This window comes from Petaurus breviceps, unplaced genomic scaffold, assembly GCF_028583685.1.
Source record: "Petaurus breviceps papuanus isolate PSGF00001 unplaced genomic scaffold, PetGlider_PUasm1.0 207, whole genome shotgun sequence".
Taxonomy (NCBI): domain Eukaryota; kingdom Metazoa; phylum Chordata; class Mammalia; order Diprotodontia; family Petauridae; genus Petaurus; species Petaurus breviceps.
In genome coordinates this window covers 15777835-15795975 of record NW_027185850.1, presented here as the reverse complement: position 1 = coordinate 15795975, position 18141 = coordinate 15777835, and the positions used below count along the sequence as shown (strand labels likewise).

Sequence of the window (18141 nt, the reverse complement as noted above, 5' to 3'; positions counted from 1 at the left end):
CTCTCTCTCTCTCTCTCTCTCTCTCTCTCTCTCTCTCTCTCTCTCTCCACATACATCCAGTATTTTTCTCCTCTTCTAATTCAAGCCTTTCCAGGTTTCCCATATATTTGGCCATCTAGTAACTGTGCTAGGGTCATTTAATTGCTAGAAGGTTAACTAAAAGATATTCAGGATTTTGTCACCAAAGGGTGAAGAATAATATAAAAATGATAATTCTACTTAAATCAATTTACTTATTCAGGGCTATGCCAATCATATCATATCAAAAACTATTTTTTAGAACTGGAAAAAATAATAACAAAATTCATCTGGAAGGACAGGTTCAGAATATCAAGGGAATTAATGAAAAGAAGAGCTGGGGAAGGTGATATAGCCATATCAGATCTTATATTGTAATATGAACCAGTAATCATTAAAAGTACTTTGTACTGGATAAAAACCAGTGGGGTGGATTAGTGGAATTGGTTAAGTACACAAGACCCAGTGATCAATGACGATAATAATCTACTGTTTGGTAAACCCAGAGACCTCAGCTTCTGGGATAAGAACTTGCTATGTGATAAAACTTGCTGGGAAAACTGAAACATAGTATGGTAGAAATTGGGCATGGACTGATATCTCATACCATATAACAAAATAAGGTAAATGTGGGTACACATTTTAAACATAAAGACTGATACTATAAGAAAACTGGGAGAAAAATGAATAGTTTACCTGTCAGATTTGTGGAGAATGGAAGAATTTATGACAAAACAGGAGAGAACATTATGAAATGAAAAATGGATAATTGTGATTACATTAAATTGAAAAGCTTTTGCACAAACAAAGCCAATGGGAAAAAATTAGAATGGAAGCAGAAAATTGGTGAAAACAAAATTTACAACCAGTATCTCTGAGAAAGGGTTCATTTCTAAAATATATAGAGAAGTGATTCAATTTTAAGTACAGAATTCATCCCCCAATTGATAAATCTTCAAAAAATATGAAAAGGTGGTTTTTAGCTGAAGAAATTAAAACTATCTATAATCACATGTTAAAAAAATTCTCTAAATCACTATTGATTAGAAAGAGCCAAAGCAAAACAACTCTTAAGTACCACATCACAACTCTGTTTGGCTTATATGAAAAAACAGGGAAATTATAAATGCTGGAGAAGGTGTGGGAAAATTTGAACACAAATGCATTGTTGGTGAAGCTGTAAATGGATCCAACAATTTTGGAGAGCAGTTTGGAACTATGCCCAAAAGACTACAAAAATGATCATATCCCTTGACCCAGTAATACCATTTCCATGCCTGCATCCCAAAGAGCTCAATAAAATAACAAATGGACCCATATGTACAAAAAAAAGTTTAAAGCAGTTCTTTTTGCTGTGGCAAAGAATTGGAAATTGAGGGAATGGCCATCAACTGGAGAATGGTTGAACACGTTGTGGTTTATGAATGTAATAGAATACTATTGTGATAGTATTGAGAAATTATGAACAAGTAGACATCAGAAGAACCTGGAAAAAACTTATATTAACTGATGATGTGAGGTGAACAGAACCAGGAGAACATTGTACACAATTACCATTAATTTTGCAATGACTGACTTTGATAGACAGCTCTTCTCAACAATCCTAGCTTCTAAGACAGCTCCAAAAGGCTTATGATGGAAAATGCTATCCACATCCAGAGAAAGAAGGATGATGTCTGAATGCAGATCAAAGAGTAGTATTTGTTCTCTCTCTCTCTCTCTCTCTCTCTCTCTCTCTCTCTCTCTCTCTCTCTCTCTCTCTCTCTTTCTCTCTTTCTGTCTCTCTGTTTCTCTCTCTGTCTCTCTCACTCTCTCTCTCTCTCTCATTTTTTTCTTTCTTGTGTTCCATGCTATTGGTTCTAATTATTTACAATATGACTAATGTTAAAAGGTTTAATATGAATGTATCTGTAGAGCCTATATCAGATTGCATGCCATCTTGGGGATGGGGGAGGAGAGGGAGTCAGAGAAAAATTCAAAAATCAAAAGCTTGTGGAACTGATTTTTTAAAACTAAAAATAAATAAATTAATTAAAAAAACCAAGAAAATTAAAAGAAAACAAACATATATTAAAAAGAACCTAGCCATCATATTTCAAGATATTACCAAGGGAAACTGCCCTGACATTCTAGAATGAGAGGGTAAAATAGAAATGGAAAGGATCAACTCACCACCTCTTGAAAGAGATCCCAAAAGGAAAACTACCAAGAATTTTATAGCCAATTCCAGAGTACTCAGGTCAAGGAGAAAAATATTACAAGCAGCCAGGAAGAAACAATTTATATATGGTGAAGCTGCAGTCAGGATAACACAAGATTAACAATTTCTACATTAAAAATTTGAAGGACCTAGGATACACTACTCCAGAGAGCAAAGGAGCTAGGATTACAATCAAGAATCACCTACCCAGAAAAACTGTGTATAATTCTTCAGAGGAAATATGAATAGTCAATGAGATAGAGGACTTTTCAGCATTCTAGATGAAAAGACCAGAGCTGAATAGAAAATTTGACTTCCCAATGCAAGACTCAAAAGAAGCACAAAAAGGTGAACAGAAAAGGGAAATCATGAAGGACTTAATAAAAATAAACTTTTTACATTCCTACATGGGAAGACGATACTTGAAACTCATAAGAACTTTCTTATTACCGAAGAAGTTAGAAGGAATACACACACACACAAACACACATATATAAATTGTCTATAAACACATTGTCTATGGCAATAAGAAAAAAATACTGTAACTCACTACTGATTGTAGAAATGCAAATTAAAACATTACTGATTATACATTGCAAATGCAAATTGAAATAATTAGATTGGCTAATGGGACAGAAAAAGTAAAGGACCAGTGTTGGAGGGAATTTAGGGAAAACAAGACATTAAGGTTGGTGTAGTTGTGAATAAATTCAATCATTCTGCAGAGTAATTTGGAACTATGCTCAAAGGGCTATGAAACTATGCATACCCGTTGACCTAGCAATGCTACTACTAAATCTGTATCCCCAAAAGCTAAAGAACAAAAAGGAAAAGAGCCTATATGTACAAAAATATTTATAGAAGCTCTTTCCGTGGGGCAAAGAATTAGAAATTGTGGGGAGGCTCCTCAATTGGGGAAAGGTTAACAAATTGTGGTATGTGATTATGATGCAAGGCTATTATCCTATAAGAAATGATGAGCAGGATGCTCTCAGAAAACCTGTCAAGACTTCCACGAGCTGATGCAAAGTCAAGTGTACCATGCACAAAGTAACAGCAAGATCGTAAAATGATCAGCTGTAAGTGCCTTACTATTCTCAGCAATACAATAATCTAAGACAACCCTGAAAGACTTCTGGTGAAAAATGCTTTGCATCTGTAATGTAATACCAAAAGAAGGCAACTTCCCAGGTTCAAAATACCAGCATAGGTGCTCTCTATTTTATTCAGTGACAAACCAAGAACAGAGAAGATCAAAACATGACATCATTCAAAATACAGCATTTACTAAGTGTGATTAAATAATCTCCAAGTACTACCCCACCCCAGGATCTTCCAATCATTCAATCAATTACAAAGTCCCTGTTCTAAATACTACTCCATCCCTAGGCTATACCTTAATTAAGTCCACCACAAAACCCCTCTTCTCAAATGGAGATTAGTTTCCAAACATAGGTAAAGTACCTTCATTTGTCAATCACAGAGCACAATAAGGTCAAAAGTTCCCCACCCCCAGGATCACAATTGAATCTACCCCAGAGTTACATCAAGTTTAAACACAGCACTTAATACCCAAATGGAGGTCTTTTCTTCATCTTGACAAGAGGCAAGTTCTCAGCAATCTTAGTTCCTGGAGAGACAAGGCTTAGCAAGGCCATAAGATACATTGCCAGTCCCTTCATGTATTTATCCTCTGTCTGTAGAACAGCCCTAGAACCCCTGAACACATTAGCAAAGCCCTCTCCCAGGATTTCTGTAAACATACAACAAGAAAATCCTTCTTCAGGGCTTCTGAACCAACAGAAAGGCTCCCAGACCCCTGCAACAACAGTACTGTCCCTCACCAGTGGACAGTATTCACTCTGTCTGCAGGACAGTCTCCAGACCCCTGCAACAACAGTACTGTCCCTCACCAGTGGACAGTATTCACTCTCTGTCTGCAGGACAGTCTCAGGCCTTCTTAGCGAACAGCCAGGCTCCAGGACTTCTTCAACAAAAGGACAGTCTTTCACCAGTGGACAAATCTGGCAAAATAACATCAAAACAGACAGACAAAGTACCAGCAAAACAGCCATGTCTCCTCAGTCCTTGGCAGCTCAGGGGGGCAGGTCTCAAAAGTCCAGGGCAATTCAAAGCGGCCACCAGCAATTCTCTTAGTCTCTCTCTCTCCACGAGGTGCTGCTACCAAAAAAAAAAATCTTCCGCCTCTCTCCAGTGTCTCTCCAAATCTACGTCACCAGCTCCTCCCAGTTCAGGACTTTCTTTTCACATCAACAAGCCCATCCCACAGGTGGGATTAACAAACTCTGGGTTTTAATACAATCAATTTGAAAACCAAGCCAATACAGGGGAATCTTTAATTGCCATTACTATCACAGCATCTCTGGAAGAAGACCTGGTGGAATCTAAATGTAGATTGAAGCATACTTTATTTTTACTTTATTTATCTTGAATTTTTCCCCCTATGTTTTCTTGCACAACATGACTATTGTGGAATTTTTTTTTTCGTGACTATACAGGTACAACATATGTCAAATTGTCTTCTCAATCAGGGGCTTTGGAGAGGGATGAAGGGAGAGAATTAGAAACTCAAAGTTTTAAAAATGAATGTTAAAAATTGTTTTTAAATGTAACTGGGAAATATAAAACGATAAATTTTTAAAGTATGCATAGAATAATTATATACATACACATATATATGCATATTCATATACATGCATATACACATGTACCTAAACATGTTCCTGCACATATACCTATATTTATACCTATGTATATTCCTATACTTATACCTATAGCTATACCTATATATACACAAGTATGTGGGTCTGTGTGTGTGTGTGTGCCTACCTGTGCCTTATGGTAACTATGTCTATGGAGGAAAAGGTAGAAAAAAGGGGAAAATTTGGCCATAGTAGATTTGCAGTTTTGTTTGTAATCATCTTTTTTATGGTACTGTGCCTTAGAAATGTTTGTTACATTCCATATATTAAAAATAAAATGAAATAGGAAGATTTAAAAACAAAACAGAAACTTGGAGCTGGCACTTTATTGAATTCCTTCAGATGCAGGTGGCTTTGCTGGAACCTGCACCATCATGATAGTCAAAGGGCCTAAAGGCAGAATCAAATAACCCATAGAGCTTCAGAGCCAGAAGACATCTCAGAGCTCATCCAGTCCAACTTATAAGAAGCAAATAACACCAATAAAATATACTGAACAGCTTTTGCTGGAAGGCCTCCTCTCAGGGGGAATCTGCCACCTCTCAAGTAAACCAGTTCACTTTTGGACAGCTCCCCTGGTTAGGAGGTTTTCCAGCATCAAGCCAAATCACACCCCTCTGCAACCTCCCTCTTTGCTGCTGGTTCTGTGGCCAAGAAGAACAAATTAGTGCTTTTTCTATTAATAGGCCTTGATACTCTTGAAAACAGTCATCATGCCTCTCTTTTCCCTCCAGCTTACTCTGCTTGTCTTTTAAGTTAAACATTCCAAGCTCCTTTAACTGATTCTCCCATGTGATGAATTTGAGTCCCTTCTCCATCCTCATTGCCCTCTTCCCCAACCCTATTCCTCTCTTTCTACTTTCAAACATGAAATAAGAAAATTTTGAAGGCCTATTTTTCTATCATGTTTTACTAGCCACAAGATCTCTAAAAAGAATCGGAACCTTCAGGAATGATGAAGAACAGAAGTCGAAGATATCTTTCAGAGTATACTGAAGATGAAAATATGTATCATAATTCAAAGAACTCACCAAATGTTTTAAAGACATGGAAGTGGACAGGAACTTTGGGGCGATCAATAAACACATGGCCTTGGTTGACCAGGACCTCCTTAATCAGGGGTAATCCAGTAACCATCATAAAAGTAAGATTGCCCACATGAGTACAGTAAATATTTCCATATTTCTTGGTAAACTGAAAAAGAATTAGTTTTGAGTTGCAAACTTCCATGGTCTATATTTGTCTGTACTGTCATTAGATGACATTCTAGTAATGTGTGAAGCACCAATTCCAGTGAAGTCCACCCAATTCAGTCTGATCCAATTCCACTGAATTCAATCCAGCTCAGCCCAGCAAACACTGAATGCTCAAACAATATCCCACGCCCTGTGGTAGGAGCTGAGAAGACAGTTCCAAAAACCAAACAGATCCTCCTTTTGAGGAATTACTATTGGAAGGAAATGATCTGTGCATATATGTGTAAATGCAGACTACATACAAAGGAAATTCTAAGTGATTGGAGGGGAGACCGGAACCTGGGAGGAATTTGGAAGGCTTCCTGTAGGAGACAGCCCCCTGAAGCTGAGCTTTGATGGAAATTGGGAATTCCAATAGCTTCAGGGGAAGAGACAGTATATCCCAGGCTCTGAGGTGGCTGCTACATTCAAGGCAGCATTTTGGGCTAGGAATATATGACAAAGAACAACTCACAATTTAATATGGGGGAAAGATCTAAAGGTTAAACTAACACTTGACCTCCCCAGGTCCCACAGGTCAAAAGGGAATGTGAACCCAGGCCCTCTAAGCCCCAAACTAGATGTTCTTTCCATTGCAAGAAGCTACTTCCCAAATAGGGCCAGAGCAGGAATGGACCCCAGAGGTGTGGCTACCCCATCCAGCACATTCCCCAGAGCCCCTGGGCCCATGCCCCGCTGACAGCCAGGGGATTCTCACCCTCCCATCTTACTCCTTACCTTTTGGGTGGTGTTTTGGGGATTTTTAAAGTCCATCTGGAAAAAGTTGCCCACTATGGGCAACCCAGGAGGGCCAGGGGGATAGTTGAGTTTCCTCTTCTTCCTATACAGATACTGTGCCAGGATCAGAAAGACAGCAGAGAAAAGAAACAGGGTCTGCAGGGGGGCTCTTTCCCGTAGAGAATGGAGCAATGTCCCCAGAGGGAACCACATCTTTCCCCCACTCTTGCAGCAAGACCAAACAAATCAAGTTCCTCTTCCCTCTTCTTTTTCCTGTTTCTGAAGCAACAGCAGCAGCTGTGGAGCTGCTGGGAGGAGGGTTAATGTGAGGGGCAAAGCTCAAGCTCTGTTTGTCCCCTTGGAGCTGCTGCCTTGGCTGGCTTTATAGGGCAGACAATGAGAGCTCCAGGGAGAGCCAGCCTCCGCTCTGTGCCCCAGCCCTCTGCCCTCTGCCAGGGTCTGCCTCCTGGGAGCAAACACGCCCCACCCCTACAATCTTCTGCCCAAAAAGGAGATTGGGCTTGAATCCTGGGAACCAGGGAGACAACTTGGGCAGAGCAATCTAGGAAGGCTCCCCACACTGACACACCCATCCCGTGGGGCCCAAACCACAGGGCTAGATTTGTGAGGCAGGTGGTGAGTCAGAACTTCATCACATGGTTTAGGAGAGCAGAAGGCTGAGGTCCAGAGAGGCCAAGAAGGTGGTAAGGTCCCACAGCTCTATGTAAGTTTCAGAGCCTTCACTGGAGTCCAACTCAACTGTCTTCAAGTCCACACTCTTCCCTGTATTAGAAACTTCCTCTTAATGGACTTGAGAGCTAATGCAGAGGGCTTCTAAATCTAGGTCTCAGGGACCCCTCGGGGTATGTAGATAGATATCAGTGGGTCTGTGGTCTTGCATGGGAGAAAAGAAATTTCACTTTTATTAGAATAATTAGAATAACATCTCCAAAGGAATTGAAATAAAATTCCAATATAATTGGAATAAAATTAACAAAATGCCAATGTAATCAGAAAACTATGTTTCTCAAAGATTTTAATCACCACAGACCCCCAGTCCAGGGCTTGAAACAGCCAAGGTTATACAGCTGGTCATTTGCAGGGTGGAATTCAAGGCCAGATCCTCTGACTGTATATTCTGTCACCACATTACCCTGCCTCCCTGTAAGTGATAAATATATTAGAAATAGTGAATAGGATGATAAAGTCTCTAAACAGTTCTCAGTCCAGCTGCATTTTTGCTGATTCCAGGCCACAGCTCAGAAGAATTGATTTGTAGACACACACATGTGTATGTATGTATGTATGCATGTATGTACATATGTATGTGTGTATATATCCATGCATACATATATATGTCTGGTGGTTAAATATATTGCATGAATTTAATTTAATTTAAAAATTTAATGTAGTTCAAGTAAGCCTACAGTTTTCATTTGGGTCCAAAAACTCAATTTCACCAATATAACATAGACAAGGTATGACTGGAGAGAGTTTGTTTGAAAAAAGAGCTGGGGATTAAGTTGATAGCAAGGTCAGTAAGCCTTTTGCTACAGCAGCCAAGAAGTCTGTGGCAGACCTAGGCTTTTAAAGAGAGTCACAGGGTACAGGACTAGTTAGGTGATGCTGTGCTATCTTCTAATATGCTCTGACCTCCTCTGGGGCATTGTCTTCAGGTCTAGGCACCATGTACTTAGAAAGGATGCTAGTAATCTATACAGGAGGTAAGGAAGGCCCATATACTTATAGCTTTAGAACTAGAAGGCGTTTTAGTGATTATCCAGTCGATACTTCTCATTTTACAGATGAAGAACAGAGGTCCAGAGAGAGGAATGAGTGGCCCAGGGTCATATGAGTCATGTCAGAGCAGATATTTGAACCCAGAGCCTCTGATTCCAAATCCATTGATCTTTTCTTTTCTTTTTTTAAGCAATAGGGGTTAAGTAACTTGCTCAAGGTTACACAGCCAGTTATTTCTGGGTGTGGTGCTAAGTATCTGAGCCGGGATTTGATCCCCAGGTCATCCTGACACTGGAGCCGGTGCTTTTACTCGCTGAGCCACCTGGCTGCCCCTCCATTGATCTTTTCACTGCACCACTGCACGTCCAGATAAAAACAACCTTTGAGATCATGCTGTAGGAGAAACAACTGAAAGACTTGCAGATGCCTAACCTGCAGGAGAGTATGTGTATTTATGAGGAGAGGAGTTGTCTTCAATTCTTTAAGGGTTGCTGGATCAACAATGCTGTATTCACAATGTCTGCAGTAACTATAAATATACTGATATGGGTATCAATCACAAAATGTAATAGGTTCTCTACATTGGGGACATAGCTAGAACAATTATTCAAATACCAGAAAACTGAGTCCCCACACCAGAAAGTCAAAGCCAAACAGTAGCTATGGAGTTGGCACATGTAGTTAATGCAGTAAACACCCACATTCTCAAACCTTCCAAACAGAATAGGGTTCCTCAGGGAAGGATCCTCCTCTCCTTACTCACAGTAACTGCTCAGCCTCCACGCAGCTCACTCCTAGTAGCTCAGGCCCCCTGCTGTTCCTGTGCCCGGAAGTCCTCAGCAGGAGTCCTTAGAAGAAATTCTGGCTGGCTTGGAAAAAAAAGGAGTTCACACCATTGCTGCCACTTCCAGGCACCAAGCTGGCTCCAGCCTGGCTACTATTCAGCTCCAGCTCCTTCCTGCCCCACCCCTTGCTGCTACATCAGCAAGTTCAAGGGCCATGGAAGATCTTCAAATCCCATTACCATTATATTGGCTCACTTTTGGAAGAGTTGTGTGATTAGGCCAGATGAGACTCTGGGCAGCCATTGAGGCCCCCAGCTTTGAATACCCAGATGTTGGTGCTTCCCTCTCTGGTAACTAACTAGGTATGGATGTAATGATCACACAGCTGTCTGCTGATCTGTTCCTCTCTCTGTATTTTTTTGTCTGCTTGTAACTTCTGTTTGTATTCTCTTAGATTCAGGGTGCTGACTTTCCCCCCTGAACTAGGTAAATTATACATGTTTGATTAAATTAATATTGTTAACCCATTTTGAAATGCTTTCCTTTAGAAAAGCCAATATAAGAAGCTGTGCTAGCAGCCATCCTGGGTATGCTAGGGTGCTTGCTGCTACAGTTGCCAAACGGAAGAAGGATTAGCTTTTTCCTCCTCAGCACCAAAGGTAGTATTAGAAAAAAAATAAGGAATTTAGGCTTGACACAATGTGGGGATACCCAAATTTACAGCTATAACTGTCAAAAAATGAAAGGGATTACTGATCTGAAATTCACACTTGCTCAGTAACCTTATCCTGGGGGTCCTCCTTCCTCTGATTGGAGAAAGTGGAGGGGAGATGGTTAGGAACTCCTCCTACATCCCCCATTTAAAGAGAGGACTCAGCCCAACCACCTCATCATTTCCCCCCTGACTTCAGGACTTCATCTTTACCCCTGTACCTTCTTTCTCATCCCCCCATTCAGCTCTTTTTAATGGGCTTTCTTTTCCTGTTAGGTAGTGAGTGTTTCTTGGTATCTGTATTTGTCGTACCTGGCACATAGTAGGCACTTAACAAAAGTTTATTCATTGAATGCTTTTGAAAGTAATGGGTTCCTGCTGATCTGAGTCCTTCAAGTAGATATGGGATTACCATTGGACAGGTATATTTTAGGGGGAATTTGTCAATCAATTACTAAACATTTATCATGTGACTTCTATGTGCCAAGTACTGTGTTAAGTGCTGGGGATAGAAAAAAAAATCCCAGCCCTCAGACAGCTTACAATACAATAGGGGAGAAAGCATGTGTGTGCGTTTGTGTGTGTGTGTGTGTGTGTGTTTGAGAGAGACAGACAGAGAGAGAGAGAGAGAGAGAGAGAGAGAGAGAGAGAGAGAGAGAGAGAGAGAATATATAATGAATAGAAAATCATTAACAGAGGGAAGGCACTAGAATTGGGAAGGGTTTAGAGAAGCTTTCCATAGAAGATGGGATTAAGTAAGGCCAACTACATCCCCTGAGGTCCCTTCCAACTTGGAGATTTTAGCATCCTGTGTCTCCATTTGCTTCATCAGTCCATCTGTTAATCTATCAATCCATGTACATCTATCAATTGCTAATGTTTGTCTGGTACTTTAATGTTTACAAAGCGCTTAAAATATATTTTCTCATTTCACCGTCACAGAGATCAATGAGGTAGGTGCTGTTAATTTTCTTACTTAACCAGTCAGGAGACTATGCTCTTACCCTGTCTCACCTGATGATGTGGCCTTACACCTTACCAAGGTTGACATCATCTACTTGTTCATGTGACCCTATTCCATCCCATCTCCTCCAGCAGGTTGCTGCCCACCCCATATTTCCACTTTCTCTCTCTTTATTTGCTCTTTTTTTTTTTTTTACTGTTTACAAGCATGCCATATCCTCCATCCTCAAACATCTTTTGTGATCCTTCAATGCCACTATGATCCCATATCTTTTCTTCCCTGAGTAGCTAAACCCCCCAAAACAGTATACAGTAGGAGCCACCAACTTGCCTCCTCTCACTCTCTTCATAATCCTTTATAATCCAGCTTCCAACTTCATCTTTTGCCCCAAATTGCTCTCTCCAAATTACTAATGATTTCCTAGTTGCAAAACCTGATTGCCTTTCTTTAATCGTCCTTCTCATTGACCTCTCGATCGCCCTCTCCTGGGTGATTCTCTCTTCTCTCTAGATTTCCAGAATATTCCCCTCTCCTGTATCTCCTCCAGCATCTCTGACCCCTCTTCTGTCTCCTTTTCTGGACGCTCTTCCAGATCACACTGCCTAACCACAGGTGTCCCTCAGGGTGGGGTCCTGGGCTCTCTTCTCCTTTTATCCTACTTCACTTGATCTCATCTGTTACCAAGAATTTAATGGCCATTCCTCAGCGAACAATTCTCAGAACTGGCTATCTTGCTCTGATCTCTCTGCTGACCTCCATCTCTAATCTTGCATCTCCAATCACTTTCAGAAATCTCAACCTGGATTTCCAGCAGACATTTTAAACTGAAATAATTATCTTTCTCCTTAAACCCTTCCCCACCTCCTGATTTCTCTATTACTGTCAAGGGTCATCACCTTGGAGCCATTCTGGCTTCCTCTCAATTTCTCACTCTCTACAACCAAAACAGTGCCAAGGATTGCTGATTTCATCCTTGTAACATCTCTCAAATGTGCCCTATTTTCTTTTCTGACCCTGCTACCACCCTGGTGTAGGCCTCTGTCATATCACATCTGGATTATTTCAATAACCCACTGGTGAGTCCGGCTGTCCCCAATATCCACATTACAATCTATCCTCACATTTAATGTGAATAGACAACAGTCTGAAACAGTAGGAACCACTCGTGAAGGTTATTGGGTATTTTGATTTTCCTTTTCTGAAAAGTGGATATCCTGCTTGGGAAGCAGGGGCAGTTAGCTACTGGTGTCTCTGTCTCTCCTCTAATATCCTACCGCAAAAGAAAGTCTCTAGGACCCATCAAGCTATTTAAACAGCCAGTGATAAACCATGGATGTTCTCTCACAGAATCATGAAGACAAAAGGCTTCCATAGAGGAGTTAGAAAGACTGCCGACATATGACACAGACTCTCTTGAAATATTCTTTTTTTTTTTACTTGGAATGTGTTGCTTTTTACTTTCCTGAAAAACCCACTTGTCATCTGCCTATCAATTAGAACATTCTTGCAAAGGAAAATTTTTACTAGAAAATTACTTATTTACAAAGCTATTGATGGGATCACACATGGAGAGTCAGAGGGGATCTTCATACCATTCAGTTCCACCACCTCTTTCCACAATTGAGGAAACTGATGCACAGAAATGTTGAATATCTAATTTTGAAGCGATACTTAAATCCAAATTTTCTTTTAAATTTAGCCTCTAACATTTAATAATACTTCTGCCTAGGTGGCACAGTGGCTAAAGTCCCAGGTCTGCAGTCAGGAAGAGTCATCTTCATGAGTTCAAATCTGGCCTCAGACACTCACCAGTTGTGTGACCCTGGGCAAATCACTTAACCCTGTTTACTTCAGTTTCCTCATATCTAAAAACAAGACCATATGTAGATGGCCTCTGAGTTGCCTTTAGTTCTAAATTTATGCTTTTCTGATTTATTATTGTTGACAAGGACACTTTAGTAGGCCTCATAGTTTCATGTATGTGACTTGCCCATTGACTCATGCCAAGCAATGTAACCTATTTTTACCTCCATATCTTCATCTATAAAGAGAAGGAGTTGGAAGAAATATCTTCAAGACATATTCCAGGTCAATGATCAATAATTCCATCAATCAAAGATTTATAAATCATTAGGGCTAGAAAACTAACTTCCAAAATCCACAAAGCAATATACAATGTACAACAAAATCTTGGCTACCTACCATCTAGTCTTCCAGAACTCTCTGGCTTCCAGAACCTAAAAGTAATTCTCCAAAAGTATTTGGCAGTGAAATAGCCCAACAATTCAGGAATAATGAATGTAGCTGAGAACTTACCAACCAAGGCTCATACCCAGCAATCTGCAGTTGGTTATAGTATGTATGGTATTGTAAACCTATGCCCACTTATCCTGGTCTCTATTGTTTCAGGCTATTTTGAGAATCCATCCCCTAGATTTTCCCATTTAAACACAGACTCAAAATTGAACCATTCAGATAGGACTCATTTGTCAAGGCTCTTTCCTCATTATACCCAAATTTTGGAATCACCTGGAAAGAGGGCACTAAAACATGATCAGCGTACAATCTCACAAAGAACTCCATGTTTGCCCCAACCTAATAATCTGCCCTCTCCATATATTCTACCTCAAAGTTCACTCTAGGGGTAAACAAACCAATCCTCTGGGGAGCAAAGTCTAGAGTCACCAATTTTCTGCCCACAAAATACTTGCAAACCTACTGCCCGAACTCAGCATCCACTCAATCACATTCACTATTACTGTCTTGTTCTCATATCAAAACTCCAGTTTTTCTACTACCACTCAGTAATGTATGCATACAAGTCCAGGGAATGTCCTGACTCTTTCTTAGTGGACTTGGGAGTAAAGTGGGGTGGGGATACAGAATTAAAACCTCCATTTCTAAACATAAAGGTCCTAAAGAATCTTCCACATGGTTGTAGACTTTTTAGACTGGATCTGTGATATCATTGCTGTAGGAAACACTGTATGTACCGCTTTTTTGGACATGATCAGCAGATTATAACCATAGAGAGCCAACAGAGACACTGAATGCTTATATGACCTGCCCAGGGATAAGCAGCCCCTCCTGTCCTGAGGCTTCTCTTTACTTCCCAGACTTCATTACTGCCTGCACTTCATCAAAATGAGATAGCCATAAACAGTTTAGCACATTGCCTGGCACTATATAAAAGTTAGCTGCTATTAACTTCCTAATGGGTTGGTCTGATCATATGTCCCCCTACTTAATGATCTTCAGTGGCTCCCTATTGCCTTGTCATGCGATTCCCTTCTTAACCTTAGCACCTCTTACCTTTGCTGTGTTCTTGTCATTCCTCTCCCATATATTATTTGATCCAGGGACACTGGTTCCCTGATGGTTTCACGAGGAAGACTCTCCACTGATGGGCTCTAGGTGATAAGGTATGGGCTGTGGGAACCCCCTTGAACTCTCCTTGAATATTTGGGTAAAGGCTCTGGGAACCCCCTTGAACTCTGATTTAATCGTCCTATTTGATGAGGTATTTGTATGAGGCCATAAGACTTACCTTGTGGCTGGGCCCAAACCTCTGTTACTAGACTTCCCACCCTTGAGCCTGTCAAAATATCAACCCACCCTTGAACTGGCCTAGCCTCCTGCAACTTCCCATCTTTAATCTAACTCACTGACCCTCCCCCAAACCGTCCTCTAGACCATCCCTAAATTTCTCCCACAACCTTCAGTATATAAGATCACACCTTCCCTCCGTGTGTGAGAACTCCATAGAATTGACCCAGCACATGCTTACTCTGTGTCCAATACAAACAAACTTTTAATAAACTTTACTTTTCTTTGGCTGAGAAGACTTGAGTGGAATTCATTTAGCAGGACCCCACGTGTTGGCATTTTGGGGTCTCCAGATCACCCTAACCCTCTTCATTTTTATGGTTTCCTGACAAGCAGGTTTCCCCACTGGTCCAAGGAGCTCTCCTCCAAAGTGCCCCCTGGAGGAAGCCCAGAGACTTGAGCAGTGTGAAAACCTGCTTTCCATGCCACAGGAAGGGTCACTGGTCCAAGGAGTACCCCTCCAGGGCACCCCCCCCAGAGGGAGCCCCAGAAACTAACATCTCTAGAACTGTGCCCATTTGACTAGGAGGGACATTGGAGGAAAGATTGTACCCAAGTTTGGTAAAGCCAAAAGTGGTAGAGCCACCTCTCACTACCCTGTCCTCCAGTCTTCTCAAGACTTGGGATTGAAGGGGAAGCATGGGGCTTGGCACTGCTCCCACTTTCTCCATCTCTCACTGTACTCTGGGCAAGCATCGAGGCTGAAGGTAAGGTTACCCACTATATTATGGCTAAATTCTCTGTTCTAATCAATTGGTTCTACCCTCTCCTTGACCAGTCAGGTCAGGGGCATGGAAGGGGAAACTAAGGGATGTCTCCGGAAATACCCAGTCCCTGGCCTGCTTGAGGATCTATTGTTTAAAAACTCCTTCTCTATGTTCTCCTCTTATCCTGTCCCCTTGTTGGGAAGGGACCTGCTGATGAAATTGGGAAGCCATTTTTCTCTAGCTAAGCCTGCTAGATCTCCCCATGTTCCCTCAGGATTGTGGGAGATAGTTGAGTCAATTGTTTGGGATCAGGAAATTCCTGGGTGAGCTACTTTTGCCACAACAGCATTTGTTTGACTCCTAGATCCTAAAGTGTCTCCCAGAGAGGTTTATATCCAATTAAAACCAATTCCTGGAAGGGACTGCAACCATTAATTGCTACTCCAGGCCCTGACTCATTCTGTCTAGAGTGGGGCTAAGACCACCAGGTGAAACCTTTTGGGACTTTGAAAACTAAATTGACCACCATTCCAACTTTGCCAAATCTAGGAAAAAAACCTTTTACTCACTATGATGATGGAAGGAGAGACCAGGCTTTGGGATTTATTGCCTGTTTTTGAAAACTATTAGATTCTGTGCTTGCTATTGCTTTCCATGTGCTAAATGTCCATGGAGCAATTTGGAAAGGAAAGGGATATATGACAGAGTTTTGGCCTTGCCACAGTCATCTTTAATTCCTACCGGGGAAATTGTCCTTTCTCTATACTTTTTTTTGTGCCTGTTTGGTTTTCGTTTGCTTAACCTCCTTGCTAGGTTTGTCTACTCCAGGGTTCAAGCTATCAACCTCTGGATGACCACTAAGGGTATGCAAATCTCCAACTGAATCCAAGTTATCCAGCCCACTGGACCTGGCATCATCCACATTCCAGAGTCTGACACTTTGAATGTGAAGTTTGACCCCCTTGAACAGGACCCAGAGAGGCAAGGATAGCTCTATCCTCCTTGCCAGCAGGAAATACTTTCAGAAGCTGAGACCTTCACTCTTTACCCCAAAAGAATTTGGGTCTCATTTGTTTGAGGGGTAATGATGAGGTTTGGACACTGGGAGCTCCATTGAGCTCTCCTTGAATCTTTGAGGTACAGGCTATGGGAACCCCCTTGAACTCTGATTAAATCGTCTCATGTGATGAGGCATTTGTATGAGGCCATAAGCCTTACGTTGTGGCCGGGCCTATATCTTGGCCATCTAGTAACTGTACTAGGGTCATTTAATTGCTAGAAGGTTAACTAAAAGATATTTAGGATTTTGTCACCAAAGGGTGAAGAATAATATAAAAAGATAATTCTACTTAATTTACTTATTCTGGGCTCAATGTAGAATCTGCATCCGGTGTTATCCTGATTGTGCTTCTACAATATTCTAATTGTTTTTTCTTGGTTGCTTGTAATATTTTCTCCTTGATCTGGGAACTCCAGAACCTGGCTAAAGTATTCCTAGGAGTTTTCTTTTTGGTATCTTTTTCAGGAGGTGATTGGTGGATTCTTTCCACCTCTATTTTGCCCTCTGGTTCTAAAACATCAGGGCATTTTTCCTTGAGAATTACTTGAAGGATGATGTCTAGGTTCTTTTTTTGATCATGGCTTTCAGGTAGTCCAATAATTTTTAAATTATATCTCTTGTATCTCTTTTCCAGGTTAGCAGTTTTTTCCAACAAGACATTTCACATTGCCTTCTATTTTTTCATTTGTTTGGATTGTTTAATATCTTGATTTCTCATAAAGTCATTAGCTTATATTTGCTCGAATCTAATTCTGAAGGAATTATTCTCTTCAGTGAGATTTTGAGATTCTTTTTCCATCTGGCAAATTTGTCTTTTTAAGGCATTCACCTTCTCATTGGATTTTTGAGCCTCTTTTGCTATTTAAGTTAGTGTATTTTTAAGGTGTTATTTTCTTCAGTCAGGTTGTTGACTTGCTTTTCACAATTTACTTGCATCATTCTCATTTCTCTTCCCAATTTTTTCTCTACTTATCTTATTTGTTTTTAAAAATCCTTTTAAAGCTCCTCTATAGCCTTTATCCAATATTTCCATATTTCATGGAAGCTTTTGGGGCAGGAGTTCCAAATTCATGTCTTTCTTCTCTTCCATGCTTTGATCTTTTTGTCCCCCAAAAAGGAATCCAAAGTCGGATTACAGTGCTTGCTTTTTTTCCTTTGCTTGCTCACGTTGCCACTCAATTATTTGACTTATGAACCATATATATATATATATATGTATACACATACATATATATATATATATATATATACTCTTTATTAATTTGTTTGTTTATTTTTGAGTACATAAGATTCAGTTCACCCGTTCTTTGAGTTTGGAATTTTCTTCACCCACCTCCCCTCCTCTCCCCCATAGTGGCATTACAATCAGGTATAGGATCTGCAGATACTTTGGTCAGGTTATAAAGAAGGATTGTATCAGATGGAATGAACAATGGGAAAGAGGAAACCAAGCTAAACAAGAAAAAGAAAGAGATCAGGTAATTTGCTTCAATCTGCATTCAAACTCTGTTCTTTCTAGTTCTTTCTCTGAATGTAGACCTCTCTTTCCATCATGAGTCTTTTGTAGTTCACTTATAACCCTGCATTTCTGAGAAGAGTCTGGTCTATCAAAGTTGGTCATCACATATACATTGTATCTTTAATTGTGTACTA

General features: G+C 40.5%; 1 protein-coding gene across 2 annotated transcripts in view; it reads right to left on the bottom strand.

Annotated features, from left to right (window-relative positions):
- The window catches only part of LOC138164917 (cytochrome P450 2J2-like), a 40718-nt gene extending 33163 nt beyond the window's left edge, over nucleotides 1-7555 (bottom strand). The window contains exons 1-2 of one of the 2 annotated variants that reach the window (XM_069092881.1): nucleotides 6915-7555; nucleotides 5973-6135 (exon numbers count right to left, since the gene is read on the bottom strand). In XM_069092881.1, coding sequence (XP_068948982.1) covers nucleotides 5973-6135; nucleotides 6915-7127 — 376 coding nt within the window. In that variant the 5' untranslated portion in view covers nucleotides 7128-7555. The remainder of the gene's footprint in view (nucleotides 1-5972; nucleotides 6136-6914) is intronic. The other variant, XM_069092882.1, reaches the window with a different exon arrangement.
- Between the last annotated feature and the right edge of the window lie 10586 nt (nucleotides 7556-18141).